This window comes from Bombus vosnesenskii, unplaced genomic scaffold, assembly GCF_011952255.1.
Source record: "Bombus vosnesenskii isolate JDL3184/JDL3185 unplaced genomic scaffold, Bvos_JDL3184-5_v1.1 scf7180000013351, whole genome shotgun sequence".
Classification (NCBI taxonomy): Eukaryota; Metazoa; Arthropoda; class Insecta; order Hymenoptera; family Apidae; genus Bombus; species Bombus vosnesenskii.
In genome coordinates, this window is record NW_022882987.1 from 2,027,678 (window position 1) to 2,045,997 (window position 18,320).

Genomic DNA, 18,320 nt, shown 5'->3' on the forward strand with positions numbered 1-18,320 from the left:
GGACGATCCAGAGGACCGCGAGAAGACCGGACTCCCTGACTCTTCTTCTTCTTGTTCGCCGTTCATCTGTCCTTGCTTCTATCGTCAGCCCGATCTCACCGACGCAGAAATGCCACATCGGACTCCTTTTTGCCCTTTCTATGAATATTGCTTTATGATGGATATTCTTCTCGGTTTCTATACCTGGATCGTGAGAATATAACGTGCTACAGCTTTAGACAGTTTTCTTTTTTTATTCCGACAACTTTTTATTTCTCGAGTGATTCCGTTCGGTTGCTGCCGACTCACGACAGACTGGTACAATTTCATTATTCCAGACTAATTTAACTTATTCCCGATACTCGTTATGTCGATATATTAACTGATATGTGTTACTTAATTTTGAAGCAGTAAATTTTAATTTGCATTTTATATTTTACGCAACGAAGATCATCCGTGGTATTTATCACGTACATGAGATATAGAATATAAATTAAAAATAAATACTGTGAAATTAAATAAATCGAATAAATCAAATCTAACTCGGATAATTGTGATCATCCATGATCCACTTAAGGATTACAAATAAAATTGAACATTGAACATGTACGATATAAAAATTGGTCGCTCTGAAGCTGCAGAAACTGAACAAGTCTCATAAAATACGTCAATGTAACAAAGAAAAGCGAACGTTTCCCACGATCAGACCGGATAATACGTACCCGAACAAAAAGTGGGGCGTGTCAACGGATCGGTTCTTTATTTTTTTCCTCCATCCTCGGGCTATCTCTTTCCACAAAAGTTGAGGATCCTTTCGCGGCAGGAGAGCCGACATAACTTTATACTGGAAGGGATTTGCATGCGCGTGTGAAATCGGCTTGGTATCTCGTTACACAGTCGGAATCATCGTCGTTGCTACTTTCGCCCTGACGATGCTACGGGCGACGAATCGAAATGTTCTCCTGTGTACCAGCCCTTAAACATCGTCAATGCAACATTGACAAACTAGGTATGCAAATACCTACTGCAAATACCCGGGGTAACGGCCGGCGATCAAAAGTCATGTAATGGTATGACCACCATCAAGGCAAATGGCCGTGGCGTGGGTGTAGCGGAACGTTGGCGTGGATGAGAGGAGGATAACCGCGAACAGTGCGAGCAAGAAATCGCGACGGTCCCGCGGCACGAACAACGCTATTCCGGCTGGGCATCGTTTCACAGCCACGTCAACGCGCGCGAGCTCGATATCTCAGCTCCGAAAGAATTTATCAAGTACAATCCGGTGATCGATCGAGGGGACTCTGAGTACGGTGTCGTTACCGGTCAGAAGGGAATAATCGTTCGTTTGAGACCGAATGTTTCGAAGGAACGCTCGATTGATGCCATTACTTTCATCGGGACACTCGAAGAAGCTTGACTTTCTTCGGAGAATTCATGAAACGAGGCTCAAACATGTGAGACCTAGAAGTCCAGAAGAAAGATAGCATCGAATAGAATCCTCGTTGCGTCTTCTAATTCTTGCTTCACGTTTAACTTAGTCGTTTCCCGAGTTCCAGAAGATCCTCTGGTACGTAGGATCGTCGCCACAGAAGATTTGAGCAGAGAGTAGCCAGGTCGTAAAATTTCAGAATCGCGGAAAAGATTCATCGAGATCGTTACCGATGCTGCCGGTCTCGTAGCTAATTGCCTCTTCAATCGTGCACCGGGCCGGTTCGATGTGCCCGTTTCGAAGGAATCCTCGCGAAACGGACAGCGATCTCTTACGGCGAAGGAGAAAGAGAATTCCGGTGCGTGGATCGTTCTGTTCGTTACAAGCCAGCAGCATGGGAGAAAAAACGGTCGATCGTAAAACTACCAAATCGTAAAGAACGTCTCCGGGAATCATTAGTATACAACGTACAAGTATCTTCGCATAACTAAGCGGGCGAGTTTGGTCCCTGCGTCGCGTCTCTGACCACTCTAGCCGCGCCACTTACCTTCCTCGCGCACGGTCGACAGATAATAACGCGAAGAAGAAACTAGTTGCCTCCGTACGATCCTCCCTCGTTTCTCTTTCCTTCTAGGAGTTGGCTGTGGTACGTGGCGGGCACGGATTCCTCGCGCTAAGAGCGGTTAGCGCAAGCAAACGCGCGTGGAATGCCGGCAAAACCGTCGCGTGCGATGCGATCGCCTTGGTCTAGCCGAGCATTCGCCGCGAGGAATCGGCCACGGATGGCGGTGCCGCGACAGCATGAATCCCCGCGTGTAAATTCGGAGTATGCGGTGATACTAGCGATCAGCTTGGTATTTTCGCGCGAACGCCGCGCTATAATTGATTTCTTATTTACCGGCGGTAAGAGTTCCCGGAAGCGGCGCCGTTTCGCCAGATCGCGAACGTCTGCGTGTCGTTCCTTCGTGAACGAATCGAGGAGAAAGAGGATTCGTAAAGCGATCCTCGCTTCGATGGAAGAATTCGCGGTAATTTGCGACTTTTTGCCGAGGTACGGGTATCGCCGCTGCGTGATGCTGCACACGGGGTGTCTGATGTAACTGGTACCGTGAAACTTTAAGTCATTGTTCTAGCTGTTTTTCAGCAGCACGTGTGCATTAGGTGTTTTCTGTTTTAATATCGTGTCAGATGGGAAATTTAGTTTTTTCGGCAGTTGTTTTGAAGTAATGCAGCAACATACGTTTTATGTGTTATATTTGCACTTTATCTAACTTTTACTGACTGCCTTTCGATGTGTGATCTCTTTGCTCCTTACGAGAATACTCTCGTATTCTTATAAAATAAGCCATTTATATCAAACAACCTACATTGTTCATTAACGCAATGACAACTTCCACGTTTAGCCAATGTATTAAACACAACGTGTATTAAATCTTCAAAGAATCATTGGCACAATACATTTCAAACTTTGTCACAAGTATGATTCATCTATTGCGAATCTAATCTCCATATCACAAGAGAAGAGATTCAAATGTCAAATTCTCAGCCATAAATCAGCCTTTTGCCTTCTAAAAATCCCACTTAACTCGAATACTTTCTAAACTATCAACATAAAATCCTCACGTCGGACGCGTATCGCAGCCGGAGGCTTCCGTGCGTACGCGAAAGAAGAGAGAGAGTGAGAGAGAGAGAGAAAGAGAAAGAGAGACAGAGGCGGAGGCGGCGAGAGCAACCATCGTGTTGCATATTTTACATTCTGCTGACGTTCGTGCCGGACACAGTTCGTTCTCGTACACGCGGAGTGTCGGCAAAAAGTATGGTGGTTCCGAGGCGAACGGCAGGACCAGGGGCCCCCGCAGCCGGGTCACCAGTTTTGTACTTTTTGTCCGGTGGCTGAGGCGGTTGTGGTTGCGGCCGCGGCTGCGGCGGCACCGTCCGCTCGGTATGCGTACCAGGACATCTTTTGACCCGCGAGGACCTCGTCCCTAATTTGTGATTCCGTTCGTCTCCGAACGCACCATGACTGCGTTCTTTTGCTTTCCATCAACTTGCTTCTAGTTCGCCAGAAGTCTTTCGCTAACCGCTGTTTCCGGAAACTTTTTCAAATTAGAAGCCCACTGCTTTTACCCCGTCCTATTACTTTTAATAAGACATTACAGAGAGGAATTTCGGAAAGAGTGAGTTTGATGAATTTTTTTTTTTTTTTTTTAGAAAACCGAAAAACGAATCACATGTAAAAATTGCACATTTCTTATTAGAATATTATGTTATATGAATAGCAAATTCATTTAGGTTACCTAAGTTATTACTGAATATATAAACAATTATATACATAGTATACTGAATATATAAACATATTATATACAAAGATAAGAATTAAGTAATTTATTCAATATAGGTATACTTAGTAACCTGTGGAGTTATATCACAGAAGATCTTAGTACTTCCATGGACATGCAAGTCATTGGATTAGGATTCCCATCGAAAGTATCTGGAATTTGTTAAAATTATATGTTTCAAGATATTTGGCAGTAATGGAAAGGTAAATTACACGACACGGTAATGCATACAAATGGGGAAACACAGATTATTAACATACGTGTGTATAACACCTCGGTACTTGATAAACTTCGCTACTATAGAGTTCCATGCTTTTTAACTTTCCTAAAAAACTGAAAAATGTTGAAAGGTTTGAGTGGCCCTAATTCGATAGCCGGAGGCGGTACGTGAAAATTAATATAAAATACTTGGTAGCTTCTGTACAGAGTTAACGACAACTCGAGCCAAGGTAATTGGTCAAAGTGAAAGAGCTTAAGCCTGATTGTTATAGCGATCGTGCAGACGGTTGCTAGCAGCGAGCATAAAACAGTGTGCTTCCAGTTAATTTATGAAATTAATAATGAGAATGCTGAACAGGCTGGCGTTGCGTAACGCGAATGGATACGTGGTTCGGCTTAATTAGTAGTTACAGTCGATTACAACGCCTTGACGACCGTGCACTCGGCATCTTCCTCGGTAATTCCTCAGAGAACGTTTCACCGTCGCAAGAACTGTCGGCGTTAAATTGGAAAAGATAATAAAACGGGTTTACGCAGACTCTTCTATAATCACGATTTTTCCGACGTTTTGTCCGATAAAATTGACGATAGTGTTAGAATCAAAACGATTCCGCTATTCGCAACAACGTAACCGTCTCCATCGCGAGAACTTCAATTTATTTTCCTCACTTCGTGTCATTAACGATTTATGTAATTTTCATATTCTACATCGTAACTATTCCACTTCAATATACCGATAAGAAAATTCTTGATTCATACTTGTAGTTTTAAGAAAAATAACGTTTTTGCTATTCAATTACCTCGAAGGAGGATCGGGGTCGTATCAAGACATATCCATCGCGGTGATCGCGTTCCTCGATCGTTGGATCATCAACGTTGGGGCAGACGCACGTTCGCCAAATGTCGGTGGTCAGGCCGGCCCGAAAATTTTATTTAATATGAAATAAAACGCATTCCCGCGTGCTGTGCGTGCCAACGACGACGAGGAGGGCATCGACGCGGCCGCATCCTCTCGCGGCCATTGTGTTTCTCCTGTTTGCCGGTTCACTCGGACGTAGGTATCCACGGATCGTCGCGGGTTCTCAACCTCCCGGTTGTTCTACGTTTTCCCGCGACAGAAACAAACGAGTCCGCTTCCGCCACGCGAAAAGGGGCGCGAGCTACTGTGTATGTGAACCATGCGCTCCTGTCCTGCTTACCCGGCCACGGAATTACGTGCACGCAAGTCCCGTGCACCTGTCGTGCGGAAATTTCTCGACGTGCGGACTTTCAAGATCTCGAATGTCGCATTTTCGAACCGTTATATCGGCGATGATAAATATTCAATCGTGTATGGATGGAAGAGATGTTTGTCAATTGTAATACGAAGTGTAGAAGCTGCGGAAAGCAGATCATATTAGACGTAGGTCTGATATCTACGTGATATCTGATGGTTTAATTGAAATCACACGAGATAGCTACACGTGTAGACACAGATTACAGATATACACTTGATTTCCTTAATCTTAAACAAAATAATATCAAATACATAGTACTGTAAAACCACCAACTAATTATTCTTATTCAAACGATTACCATCACGTTTCGTTCATTTTTTATGGACCATTGTTCAATAAATCAAACAACATCATGTACGGGGTAAAGAATATTTCCTGTTCGTTAATTCCAGCCCAAGAAATCGAATGTCCTCCTGTCTCGATTAATAAACATACGATGAGAGAACCCCTGACTGGTTGACGTTTCTTCGTGAGACCCGTGCACCGGCATAAAACGTATACATGTTGCGTAGCTCGGAGAGAAGGACACTGTCGCCACTAGCAAAAACACTATTGAGTTAATCAACTAATTTATAATTAAAATTCCACGCTGCGAGCCGGCGGGAGTCTCCGGTCGCCACTGTCTCGCTGCGAGTTGCGCAAGAAGCGAGTCTACTGGGTCCAGTGGCCGTGGTTTCGCGGTAATCGCCATCAAATTCATAGAACACCAATTAGCCCCTCATCGACGCTCACGAGCCATCCTCTTGTTTGGTTCGTTGCCTCTTCCCGTCTACCTCGGACAGCTGGAAAAAGTCGACCTAGTTCCGGTGCTCGAGTTTAGACTCGTTCCGACTAGCGGTTCCTCTATTTCCTTTTCATCGCGTTTCGTGCTCGATGCTTCTTGTCGGTGGTTGGTTATAGAAACTGCAGAATGGCAGACGTTTTTCGTGGTAAAGAATTAAAGCTCGAGTCTCAGAGTATTCCTTTGAATGTCTCTCGAGGATTTCTCTAAAGGATAATCTTTGACATTTTTTCTTTTTTTACGATCCTCTGTTACTCGGAGAAAGCGGTATCTTCGGCTGACTACATCGTCGATTTATGTTAGCGACGATATGAAAAATACGCTATGGAGCTGTTGGAGCATTCAGGAAGAGCTTGGAGAAACCAACGAAGCGGCGATACGAGGCACGCCGCTTCTGGAGTCCTTGTCACTTGTCATGGTCCGACGAACACGTTGCTGAGATCGCATTAATTACACGTATTAGAGCCTCCCGTTTTCCTCCCGCCTATCTCGCGCCACCCACATAGACGCAGGATTCTTGTTGCTCCGTTGTATGGCAGGCTCTTCGTTCGTCGAGGTCCTTAACCTTTCAAGCACATTTCAAGATTTCGCGGAAATTTATCGTCACGATTTATTTCAACAAAACATGAATTAAATATTAGTTCCATTAAATTTCATCCATAATGGCGAACAGAGAGAGAGAGAGAAAGAGAGGGAGAGAGGGGGGGGGGAGAGAGAGAGAAACGGTGAGAGTACGGAAAAGCAGAATGAAATTTCGGAGCGGAAGAGGCAGAAGGTTCCCGCGGCGGTTTCTCTCGTCGAGAAAGGGTGGAAGGGGAGGAAAGAGAGGAACGGTCGAGTCCGCTTGGACGGGGAGGCGTCGGGCCCCGAACGGGCATAACGAGTTTTTGCCGTTGGAAATTTGTTAAGGGGAATGTAAAGAGAATAAGTGGCGATTCCCTTTCTCCCGTCCCTTCGTGTCTGACCGGCTGGTTCCCGTGGCGTATATAGGAGTCGCAGCCAGCCGGTCGCGGCCTGACTCGGTTGATTGACTCCCGGGAATTGGAGGCACGGGATACCAGAAACGAGCGGCGCTAGCTTAGCGAGACTTAAAAAGGAACTGGAGCCCGAGCATCGCGTATGTCTTTTTGCGATCGCGGCAACCCCCTTTAAGCGCGCGCGGATCGACGTGCTCGCGTTTCACGGTGTCTTTCGGCCCTCAGAAACGATCCGACCGACGACGATCGGCCGCCACTCCAACCACGCCGTTGCTTTTCCTCTCTGCCGACCACTGCGCAGGATATCTGGCTTCGTGTCTGTCTAGCCGCTTGTTCACCGGTCCCTGCTAGCCTCGTTTCGATTCATCCATGGGAATCGATCTTTCGTGCCACGGTGCCGCGACCAGCTCTTTTATTCTAACCAGAACACACGAGACGAGAAACATTCAAATTCTTTCGTGTCGTAGTAAAACGTTCCAAAATTATCCATCGATCTATCCCCAAATCGTGTAAATTCCTCGGAAGTTCGGACTAGCTGGAGAACTCGCGTTAATTAGACCAATTAATTGATGCCTTGATCAGGGCCCGGAATAAGGAGAAGTTGCGGACTAGCAAAGTGTCGCCGGAGTTTGGCGGCCTCTTATACGCTATGTCGAAGTGAGACGTTAAGTGCGGCTCGTACGTTTCGCTGGTCTCACAAATTCCCATTAGGCGCGACTCCCGATTCCTCGGACGGTGTTAAACGGCCGGCCGGGTTTTTCGTTGGATCGGCCGGCACGGCGTGTTGAATTCGGCGGATTCCAGGCGTCCGAAGGCACTGGCTCCCGGTCATTGTCACCGTTCTCGTCCGTATTAGTAGCGGCTGGCTTCACGGTCCGGGAGGGGCTTCGTGGAGATTAATTAGGGACGATGTTTTAGCAGCAAAAATGAGCCGGGGCAAGAAGCCGGCACCATCACCAGCCGCCTCGGATTCGCGCTAACTAACCGGCCAACGCCGCTGATCGGCAGAGCGCCTGCTCGTCACTACTGACCGCAAGAACGTGCTACAAATTAAGCCCAGATCGGCAGAAACCATCTCGAAAATTCGGCCTCCTTCCTCTCTTCCTCCTATGCTTCCCTTTCCGCTGGACCGTTGTAAAGAGTCACTGCGCACGTCTAAGGAATTCCGCGGACCAGATCGAATCACGCGATTCGATCCTTTAATTACACCTCATCGATCGTTTATACGTTGGGAAAAATGTCCTCGTCAGCCTCATGGTTGTTTCGATGCATGGACAAGTATGGAGTTGGAAATTTCTGTTCATTTCTGTTAAGACGATGGTTAGAGTGATCTGAGTGAAGCCGAATCCTTTCTGGAGAATACGACTGGCTCGGGCCTGATGTTGATGACGTTTACTACTTTGTTTAATAGCGTCGCTCGAGCTATCGAATACTATTTTTACATCGTATCATTCTATGTAATTATTAATATTTATTTCCTATGAAAAGTTGGAGGTACGTATTCTTCGTCTTTGCTACCAGAAACGCAGAAAAATTTCAGGGTAATTATCTTCTAAATCAACAATTTCGAATTCTTCGTCATTTTATTACACTATCAAAGAGTTAACAGAATCTATCCGACTATAAAACTATCGATTACAAATATTTTACGGCAAGAACAATTTCCTAGCTTCGAAGACCAAAGAAAAATATTATATCTAAATACTAGAGACTCCTAGACACTTGCTGCAAAATTGCTTGCTACGATTTTATGAGCGCGAGTACTTCCCACATGGAAGCTTTAAAAATCTTCGTAAATTTGAAAATCTCGATTCGTGGTGGAAAATATAGTCGACGAGGACGTTCGTGGGTGCCAGAAGCGACTCGATACTCGAGGAAGACGGGAGAAGGCGAATTTCAGGGATCGACCTCGTTCAACGATTTCAACGACGATTTCGAAACGGTCGGTCGAAGAAGACCCGTGAATATGTCGGCGACCATCGCGGCGCTCAGGCGGGGTCTGTCTTTTGGCAACGTTGGAACGATTATCGTCGAATTTATCGCGCTCGTTCCGTGTCATCGTGTCATTCATCGCGGAGACTATTCGGATCCGCGCGCCGTTTTATAGACGCGCTGCCAATTTTCACCCCCGACTTGTCACCATAATTTTTCCCTATATTTAAGACGTTGATCTCTCTCCGTGTTGTACACCTTTTACACTCCAGCTCGTTCGGTCGTTTCTAGACAACACGAATTATCGCGCCAATTTATTCTAGCGATAACGTGCTATCTTAACGTTTTTGTTCTTTTACTGGCTTTAATTAACCGTTGGTTCGTGGCGTGGTATAATTAACGCTGGAAACAGTCGATATTTTTGTTAAATTACTTCTGCGAATTTTACTTTCGCGCTTATCACGTATAGGTAGATTAAATTTAACATAAATTTACCATTAGTGTATTGATACAAGATAAATAAATATACGAGTTAAATGTTTCGAAGGACACAAATAACATAACATACATCATAACGTACATTTCTATTCAGCTAAAATTTATTCACGAAAACAGACCACAATGAAATTAAATTTTGTTTAAACTAACGCTGCTTGCATGTAAGGAATTGTAGTTAATAGTAGGTTTTTAGTAATCGAGATTACTTTTATACTGCAGTATCACTCGCAACTCTGTCACAATCTTTGTCTTACTTTAACACATTTCCAATACGCTCAAATTCAATTCAAACCGTAACACATCTGTCCCGCTCCGTTCACGATCACCTAATAATTCAATGCTACATCCTCCGACTTCATCAGTTTAAAATTTTAATCAGAATTTTCTCTATTATGATCACTCCGGAAAATCTATAAAATATTTCTTCTGATAAATTGAAATCTAGCAAATCGTCGTACAACATTGAGGACATATGTTACGCGTTGTACAAACTACATCTTTATACCAGCCATACCAGTATAACTATAAATCATTAGATCTAATTACCTGGTGAGTGTAACGAGTAAAATATTGTTTTGAATTTACTTGACACCTCGCACACGGTTAGCAATCGTATTTCACGAACATTGTCGCGATTTTTTCGTCGCGTTATGCGAATCCGTGTTACAAAGAGCTATACACGAATCCATTCTACAATACCTATCGTGGTTGATCGTGGTTATCCCTTGAGTAGCTTCGTGGCATCAGCAGGAAGCGGTTGCCGGCGCCTTTATCGATCGATTCGCCGTGTCGATCGGCAGCCGAGGTGCTAATGGGTTAGTCAGCTCGAACACGACTCGAGGTACGGCTACGGTCGCGAAAAATTCGCCGCTCTTTCTCTCGCTCCTCCGAACGCGGCTGCAACATATGTAAATGGCGCGCGGGAGAGCAGCGCAACGACGGCGGCAGAACGCACACTCGCCGCTCTCTCGCGTGTTCCCGGACCCGTTTCTCCAGCGTGCTATCTCTCGCTGACTTGCGCGGAGACGCCAAGTCGCGCCTGCCGCCTAAGAATAATAAATAGAGATAGAGGAGCGTAGATAGCTGGCATGGGCCAGGGGGAGGTCGCGTATCCTGCCCACGCAGAGATTATCTCGAGGAATTATGAGTGACCGCTCCGGCTTCTAGGTTATGTAAACCAGACATGACTATCGACGCTGTTCGTCCGTGAAATGGGCGATGGTTCTGGGTACAAGTTGTATAGACGCTTGATCGGTTGTCAAGGGTAGAGGGTTGAATCTTCCAGTCGATGTGGGAAGGGTTGGAGTTGTTGCGGAAAGAGGGAAGAATTCATTTTGTGAAATTGTTTTAGCTTCAACTGGCATCTTTGGGTTGTAAATAATTACATTAGATTTCATTAAGGGATTATTTAATTTTCAAATATTCATTTTTAATGGTATTCTATATACCGCTAATCACCACTGATAGCCGACTAAAATACAAAATGTGAATTAAAATACGGTAGTTTAAAATTGTAAAGATCCAAGTTGTGGGTTGTCTGTGATTCAAAGATATTGAGAACTAAATGAAAGAATGTAAATTAGTCGTGTCAAACAATGCCACGAATATCAAAGACCATTTCAACAATTACCTCTTCAGTGTTTCCAGACAAGGCGAATAATTAATTCTTGTACTTCATCCTTATTCAACGATATTGCTCAACGTCTCTTTCCTTCGTCAATCATCTGTCAACAACCAGAGACATTTCATAGCTTATGTATTTCTTTCAATCGGCGTAATTTATAGGGTTATTTCGCGCGAACGCAGTCATCGTAACAATAGGAAAGAAGCGGAGCACGACGTCAGCCGTCCGTGAAACTTGCACGCTTGTAATTTGTCGCTCTTTATATTATTGTGTTGTACGATCGAGCACGGTCGCGCTCATTTTGTAATCGTTCAGTATCACGATGACGATCGGCAACGATCATCAGATCGAATTATCGTGTTGGCTAATCGCTGGAGACCTCGATTATCTTCGCGATTAAAAGCTGCGAGCTTCCATTCCAATGGCATCTCGGCTCGATTGCAATTCCTTTCCCTCCGTCTTGCTCTATCTGCCTTCTTCCTCGCTTCTATCCCTCCGCTCTATTGCTTTCTTGTCGCTGGAAAAACAGGCGAATCGACGGCTCGCCTTCCGTCGTACGTTTCAATTAAACGCAACAAAAGGCGAAGGAACGGATTTTCGCATTTTTACAAGAACCGAGGTCGGGAACGACGGCACACCGGGTAATTGCGACTTTTATCCTCGCGGCCGTATGGCGCGGCACACCGTGAAGAGAAGAATGCCATTCGCGCTCTTAATCCCCTTTTCCACGGAGCCACGGAAAGTCAGTTTTTCGTCGTGAAACGCTCTTTAGCGCCAAGAAGGCAATTAGCTCGGAATTAGCTGTGCATTCTGTTAGTTTTCCCATTTACGCATCGCTCTATCTTCCTTCCCTTCTTCGCGCGTAACGTCGTTCAACGGGTGACTTTTCACCCCTTGACAGTGATCGAGAAAGAGAGAAGCGGCGAGAGTTATTTAAAATTGCTAAAACAGCGAACGTTGGTACATTATTATGAGAAATATATAATTGGCATTTTGGTGTAGAAAAAAAGGGCACGATGAGTGAATGTAATTTTTATATATAATCATCGTGGAAAATGAAAATTCGACTAAAGCTTCTCCCTTTCTTTTGTTTCAGACGTCACGGGTAAGTGGACAAGCGAATTCTTTCTTCTTTCTATTCATTTCTATTCTACTCCTTCGTCATCCCGGTTTCTTCTTTGTTCTTCGCTCTGTTTCTCGTAATCAAGGATCGTCCGTAAACTCGACATGACCGGATCGATCCTTGCGGAAATCCATCCGTGCAATTGCCGCTCACGCACTTTAATGATCTTAATTAACGAAGTTATTCTTTACACTTGTAACTCTTGCGACTCGGCCGGCTACGCAGGTTTTCATGCCGCGTGCTCGATGAAATACCTCGTTTGACGAAACTAGTCGCTCGAACGATTTAATCGCGGCCACCGCTATCTTACCGATACTTCGACGTCGGTGTCGTGAATTTTTCACGTATTGTTATTCTGAAATGTATACGAGTATTTTTATTGATAATTATGCTCTTAAAAACTTTACGATATCTTTAACTATTGCTGCCCGAGTCAAATTCAACATTTTCTCGCGACTGGTTTATACTAATTGGTAAAATTCGAGGCTGTTTATAATTGCTCTAATCATATCTACATAATATGATAATATACGTACGTCTTGATATATGAGTCAGTTAAAATCTAGAAATAGCACGCACCAGGGAATTAGCTTCAATATGTCCAACTTGAATTTCTATTGAACTTCGATTAAATTGAATTTTAATATCAAAGAATCTATCTCATATGTCAAAAGTACAAGAAATGGGGGAAAATATAATGATGAGTCTAGTGGTGTGCCACAAGTAACGAGACTAAAAATATGCAATAGAATTTTAGAAATGAATTTGTTGACTAGGTATTTATCATTCATTACTAACGGTAACCATATGCTTGTTACATGTTAAATGAATATAGCAAGAAGTAAAAGCGATAGACTACAATAAATACCATTATCAAATCTGCAAGTAGCATTGGAAACAGATCATTTGCAATTTCATAATCTACAAAATATTTTCATTGCCAACAGGTTTCCATTAGTAGTATCTTCAAACGCGAACATGGCTAGTTCGATAGCAGTGATATAATTAGTACCAAATAACAAAGTTTCAAGTATTTCAAAGGAATGACAGTGGCTATACTAGAACGATCGTGAAGCGATCCATGTCTCGTACCGATGGTCTTTCGCGGAGCGTTTCTTCAACTCGGTTTTGTGTTGGCGCGTACGGCGCGCGCCGCGGTAACGAGCCGCTCCGGCGGCTTAATTAGATTAATTAGATTGCAGCCGAGGCGGATCGCGCGTTCCGAGATCTGTCGTGATCCGCGATCGCCTCCGCCAACGTTACGTTTTCATTTCTACGCGATTCGAACCGTGACCGAGCTCGTTTCCACACCATTTTTTTTTCATAATAATTCTCGACTGTAATTTCGTGTGCGTCTCGGTCTGTAAGCTTGGGGTTTTGTATTTTGTTATACCGATGGATTCATATGCCTTTAACTTCCCAATTTTATTTCATATCATCTTAATAAAGTATATATTGTTCCGATTTCAATTTCATTTCAGATGGTGTGGATAATTTACTTCTAATTTCTGTTATGTTGCAGAATTAGATGATTCCTACAGATTCCTTTGATTTGTGAAGAATTAAACATAAATCACCATTTTAAACATCCGACACCGAAATAAAGTCGATCGATTTGATTCCAAATATTTGAAATCCCTGGCAGAATTTCGTATTTATGCTGAATATTTCAATCGCCGCCACACGCAACTTCTCGATTTCGATCATTCCATCGACTTTGGTTACACGATTTTTGTCGCCTGGCCCGTTTCCCGGCCGGTTTCGCCGCATTTATAAATAGGTTTTTCAGACGCGTGTGGTATCGGTCGCGCTCGTCAGCATCGCGGCTGAATGCTAATTTTACTAAATCGTATATCAAAAGCGTAATCTACCGTGCGTCGCGCTGCACCGTGGAATCCTTAACGACGTAATTAATATGTAAACTGTAAAATGTGTACGGGCCCGAATCGATTCCTATAAATATGTATGCGACAGATCGGCCGGCGCATTCTTCGTATAGTAACGTGTAGTTTTGCCGTCATATTTTTTTAACCATCGACCCGTGTGCGTCGATCACAAAGTATATTCGCCGAGTATACCAAGTTTCCATTCGTGGCGTCTTTCGACGCTTCGGTAAAAAAGAGCAGTTCCGTTGATCCCTTTAATAACGATATGTCGAATCTTTGACGTCGATGAATTTTTATCCATGAATATTTATGCTTTGAACGTTCCTACGAGCACAATGTGGCATGTTCGACGCGTCGTCTACGCGACTTTCGCGCTTCTTCGGGGAAGAAACGCCCTCGAGTCACGAATTATCGCGGATTATTCATTCGGTCGTATATCAGACTCATTGCGCGGTTGCGTGAAGTAATTAATATATAAATGGCTAAAGGTGGTGGTGCCCAGGAACGTGGTCGCCTATAAATATTTATGTATTGTATTATTCAGTCGGTGAAACGAGCCGGATAACGACGACGCGATGCCGCGGGTAATCTCGAAGAATAGAAATGGCGGATTGCGTGGGTAATAATTTTGCGACGGCAAGTGTGCGGAAAAAGGACGAGTCCTGGCACAATCTGCGAGTTATGAATCTCTTGACCTTACTTTAGTCCTTACTTTATAAGGAATTATCATCGTTCTATGATGATAAATTTTCTAATCGTTGAATATTTCGATTATTTTCGCTTGTCATTGAAACGAGTAAAATCGCGAACGAACGAATGACTGAGAACTTGAAAATTTCACACCTGTTTCGCACGAATATCGAACTACAAATCGATAACGAAGAAAGGTCATCGATCGAATCTGATCAGCGTACACGTCGAAAGATGGTGTACAAGCGGCTGAAAGGAGGAGAGATCCAGAGAAGGTTCGAAGCATTGACTTCAGTCTCTCTTGCTTCTTGAACCGCGCAAAAAACATCCGCGCTGGACCGACTTTTTGGTCGTTAATTAGTTGCATTTTTTTTACGATCCCTGGCTGCGTTGCACGCACGTGCAGCGTAACAGCTCGTCGGAAGGATGAGATACGAGACGAAAAGAAAAGGATAGAGGAAAAGATAGAACGAAAGAAACCAGAAGATGAGTAATGAAGAAAGGAAAAGAGAACGGAGATCAGGCAGAACGACGTTAGTAGCGACGAGACTTAATTTTTAAAGCACGCTGCCCCGCGTCTGAATCACATAATGTCCAGCATTGTGCGTTCCACGATCTTCTCACCGTTCTGATCGAGTCCCTTTGACAGACATATGCGGCAATCAGCGCGAAATACGCTCGCCATGTGGCGCGTTTAAGTGTAATTACCGGCCATGCTTCTGAGTATTCATTAACGGGTCCCGCGTGTCCCTTGTGGGAGCGACAGGTTAGATCGATGCCAACGCGAGCTCGTCTGCATTGTGTCGAATCGCTCGCGACTCGATCATCCCGTCACTCCAAGGATAATTAAAAGACCATCTCAGGTGTTGATGTTAATGATCCTGGGAAAGCTGTACGAGAGTTTTGCCCTCTGAGAATCTCGTGGAAATTACGCTCCGTTCCATAGAATTAATTCGAGGAAAGTATTTTTCATTATTGCTTCTTTTTATAGTTTGTATTCAACCTTTTTGTATTCAGATGTAACTTCAACCGAAAGTTTCTTCCTTATGCAAACATAAACGATACAAGCACCCTCGTTTTCATTCATGCTAATAGCAATATCGTGTACCAAGCGTTAAAACACCGAGCGCTATAAAACAAGGGTGAAAGAAATTGATTCTGTATGTATGGACAGCTTATCAGTAAGCCAACGAATCGAAGCGTTTAGCGACGCATAATTCGCATTGGAATGAGCAATCTGAACCGATAAGCGGAACACTTGAGGCCATCTGAAGCAGAGGGCAATTTGAAAAATGCTGACATTATGTACACGGGATAACAACCTGAATCGACGTTAAAACTCCACTCAGGCGCGTTCACGGTCAACATGATATAACCATGTTCATAAGTACTTTCCTCCCCGGGATCGTCGTTTTCGAAGACACCTGCGTAACCGGCGAATCTCCACTTTACGTCTACCGTATTACCACTTTCTTCAAAAGATACAAACCGATACATAGTATTACTTTAACGTGCAATAAAATCTGCATAAGAGTAGCCGGGTAGCTAAGGAAATGGCCCAGGATCCAGGATGGGATAGTGGGGTTAATTAAAAAATTCAGTAGCCAGGGTAAATGAGGAAAATTAAATTTTATGGGCACGCGGTTAATCCCGTGGTGCGGGCACGTATTTATTGGCTACCGGGCTTCGATCGAGCCTGACGTAATGGGAATGATTTTTGGGAAGGACCATCGGCCCACCGATAAGATAAGCATCCTATACTCGCTAGAGAGAGCGAGAGAGAGAGAGAGAGTGTGTGTGTGTGTGCTTGCCTCCTTTACCTCGAATACGAGCTCGCATACACCCGTCAGCGTTCTTCGACACCTCAGTCTATCCTCATCTTCTCCGTTCGTCCCTCGTGCTTTCTTCTCCTTTCACGATACCTCGAGCCGGGTCGGATTATAGCCGCCTGTTTGTCAGATCATGCAATAATTAGAATGCAAATCTACTAGGTGCTCGACATGTGTAAAACTTTATTCAGTACTAGCTAGCCGATCCTCCGCTTCTCTTCTCTTTACTCTTCCACCTAGAAATCCGTAAAATTCCCTGCTTCCGTATAAATCTACGCGTCGGAGATTAACCAACAATCCGGTTTAATCCGATTATTATATTTGGTAATTAATTACCGATTGTTTGGTAATTCGGATAATAAGAAATGGTGTTTCTCAAAATTATTCACAGTTGATGTTGATAATAAGAAGTACGAAAGGGGCAAACGTGGATTACTTAAAACATCGTTTTGACATCATGTTTTTTGCGGTGCCTTGCGATTGAAAATAATTAACTCCTTATTAACGCCGTACTATAATTCTTGGATGAAGACTTTGAAAATCACGAAAACGTCTTTGGGTTTACGGCTTTAAAAAGTGACCATAAATACGCACGACAATAAGGTCCTTCGAAAGGTATTCGAACGGATGGACGCCTCTTCTGAGACGTTCGGATCTGATGGAACGGCAGACCGCAACAGCTCGGTGAACGGCACCGAGATACAGAGATTCTTACGAGCGGAAATACGACAGTATTAAAGTCGGTTTTACATCGGCCAGGAATGGATACGAGCCGGTTAACGTCGTTCGTAGCGGGGATTTTCCTTCGCGTTCCTATCGCTCGGTCCCCGCCGGATTTGTCCCTAATAGTGATTCTTACGAGTTTCGAGACATCGCGGAGTTTCCCGATGCCCCGAACGGTTCCTTAAACGACTGTTTGCTTCGCTTATGCTCGAAACGATCGCAAGAACTCTCCTTCGCCCGCATTGTAATATTTAGTAGGCGGTAAAGGTATCGAGAAATTTGGTTGAATCGAAGGGAAGTTTCTGAGATGCTTTTGACACGAACATGGTTGTTTAAAGCGAGTAATTAACAACTTCTATAGTTGGAATATATGTATGTAATATACCCAGGGGACTTTAGACAAATGAAATCTCAAAATGAGAAATTTTAAATCGGACAAAATAGCACTGTGGCGCTCGAAATAAAAAATAGGGAAGTTTATTTCAATAGACAATAGACAATGCTATAGCCATTAAAAAATATAATATTAAAATACATATGTAATATAAGATAATATCAAATGAAAGTAATATACTTTCAAAAACATCTAGATTTCAAAAGAACTAAAAGATAAGTAAAAAATCTGATAGTTTCTAATCCTTCAGCTACCAATCAGCTCCATAGAAGATTAAGATACCTTCTCAAAGCGTAAATAGAAATTCGAAGCATTTTGCAAGAACAAAAGATCTTCGATAAAATAAAATCTATTACTTTTCTATAAGAAATATGAAACAGCATTTTTGAACGTCGAAAAAGGAGCGAAATGGTTCCAATTTTCGCGTCTGTCTTCCACTGGCGTCCCCGCTGGGACGTACGCATCTTTCCCGGGCGAACGAAGTTGCGGTCGCTCAACAAATAGATTACGTGCTCGTCGAGGGTTTTCCAGGGGGTTGTCTCGCGTCGACACTCTTCACACATGCTACTCACGTAGTCATCCCTCCCGTGTTGCTCTCTCCTCTCCAAAAATTACAACGC

The 18,320-nt window shown here is 43.8% G+C and overlaps 1 protein-coding gene across 4 annotated transcripts in view; it reads left to right on the top strand.

Moving 5' to 3' along the window:
• Window positions 1-18,320, top strand: part of LOC117236609 (homeobox protein homothorax) — a 503,579-nt gene that overhangs the window by 209,877 nt on the left and 275,382 nt on the right. For 2 of the 4 annotated variants that reach the window (XM_033499701.1, XM_033499700.1), the window contains exon 8: window positions 12,152-12,160. The exons of the other annotated variants lie outside the window; for them this stretch is intronic. In XM_033499701.1, the coding sequence (XP_033355592.1) occupies window positions 12,152-12,160 (9 nt within the window). The remainder of the gene's footprint in view (window positions 1-12,151; window positions 12,161-18,320) is intronic. 4 annotated transcript variants of the gene reach the window in all.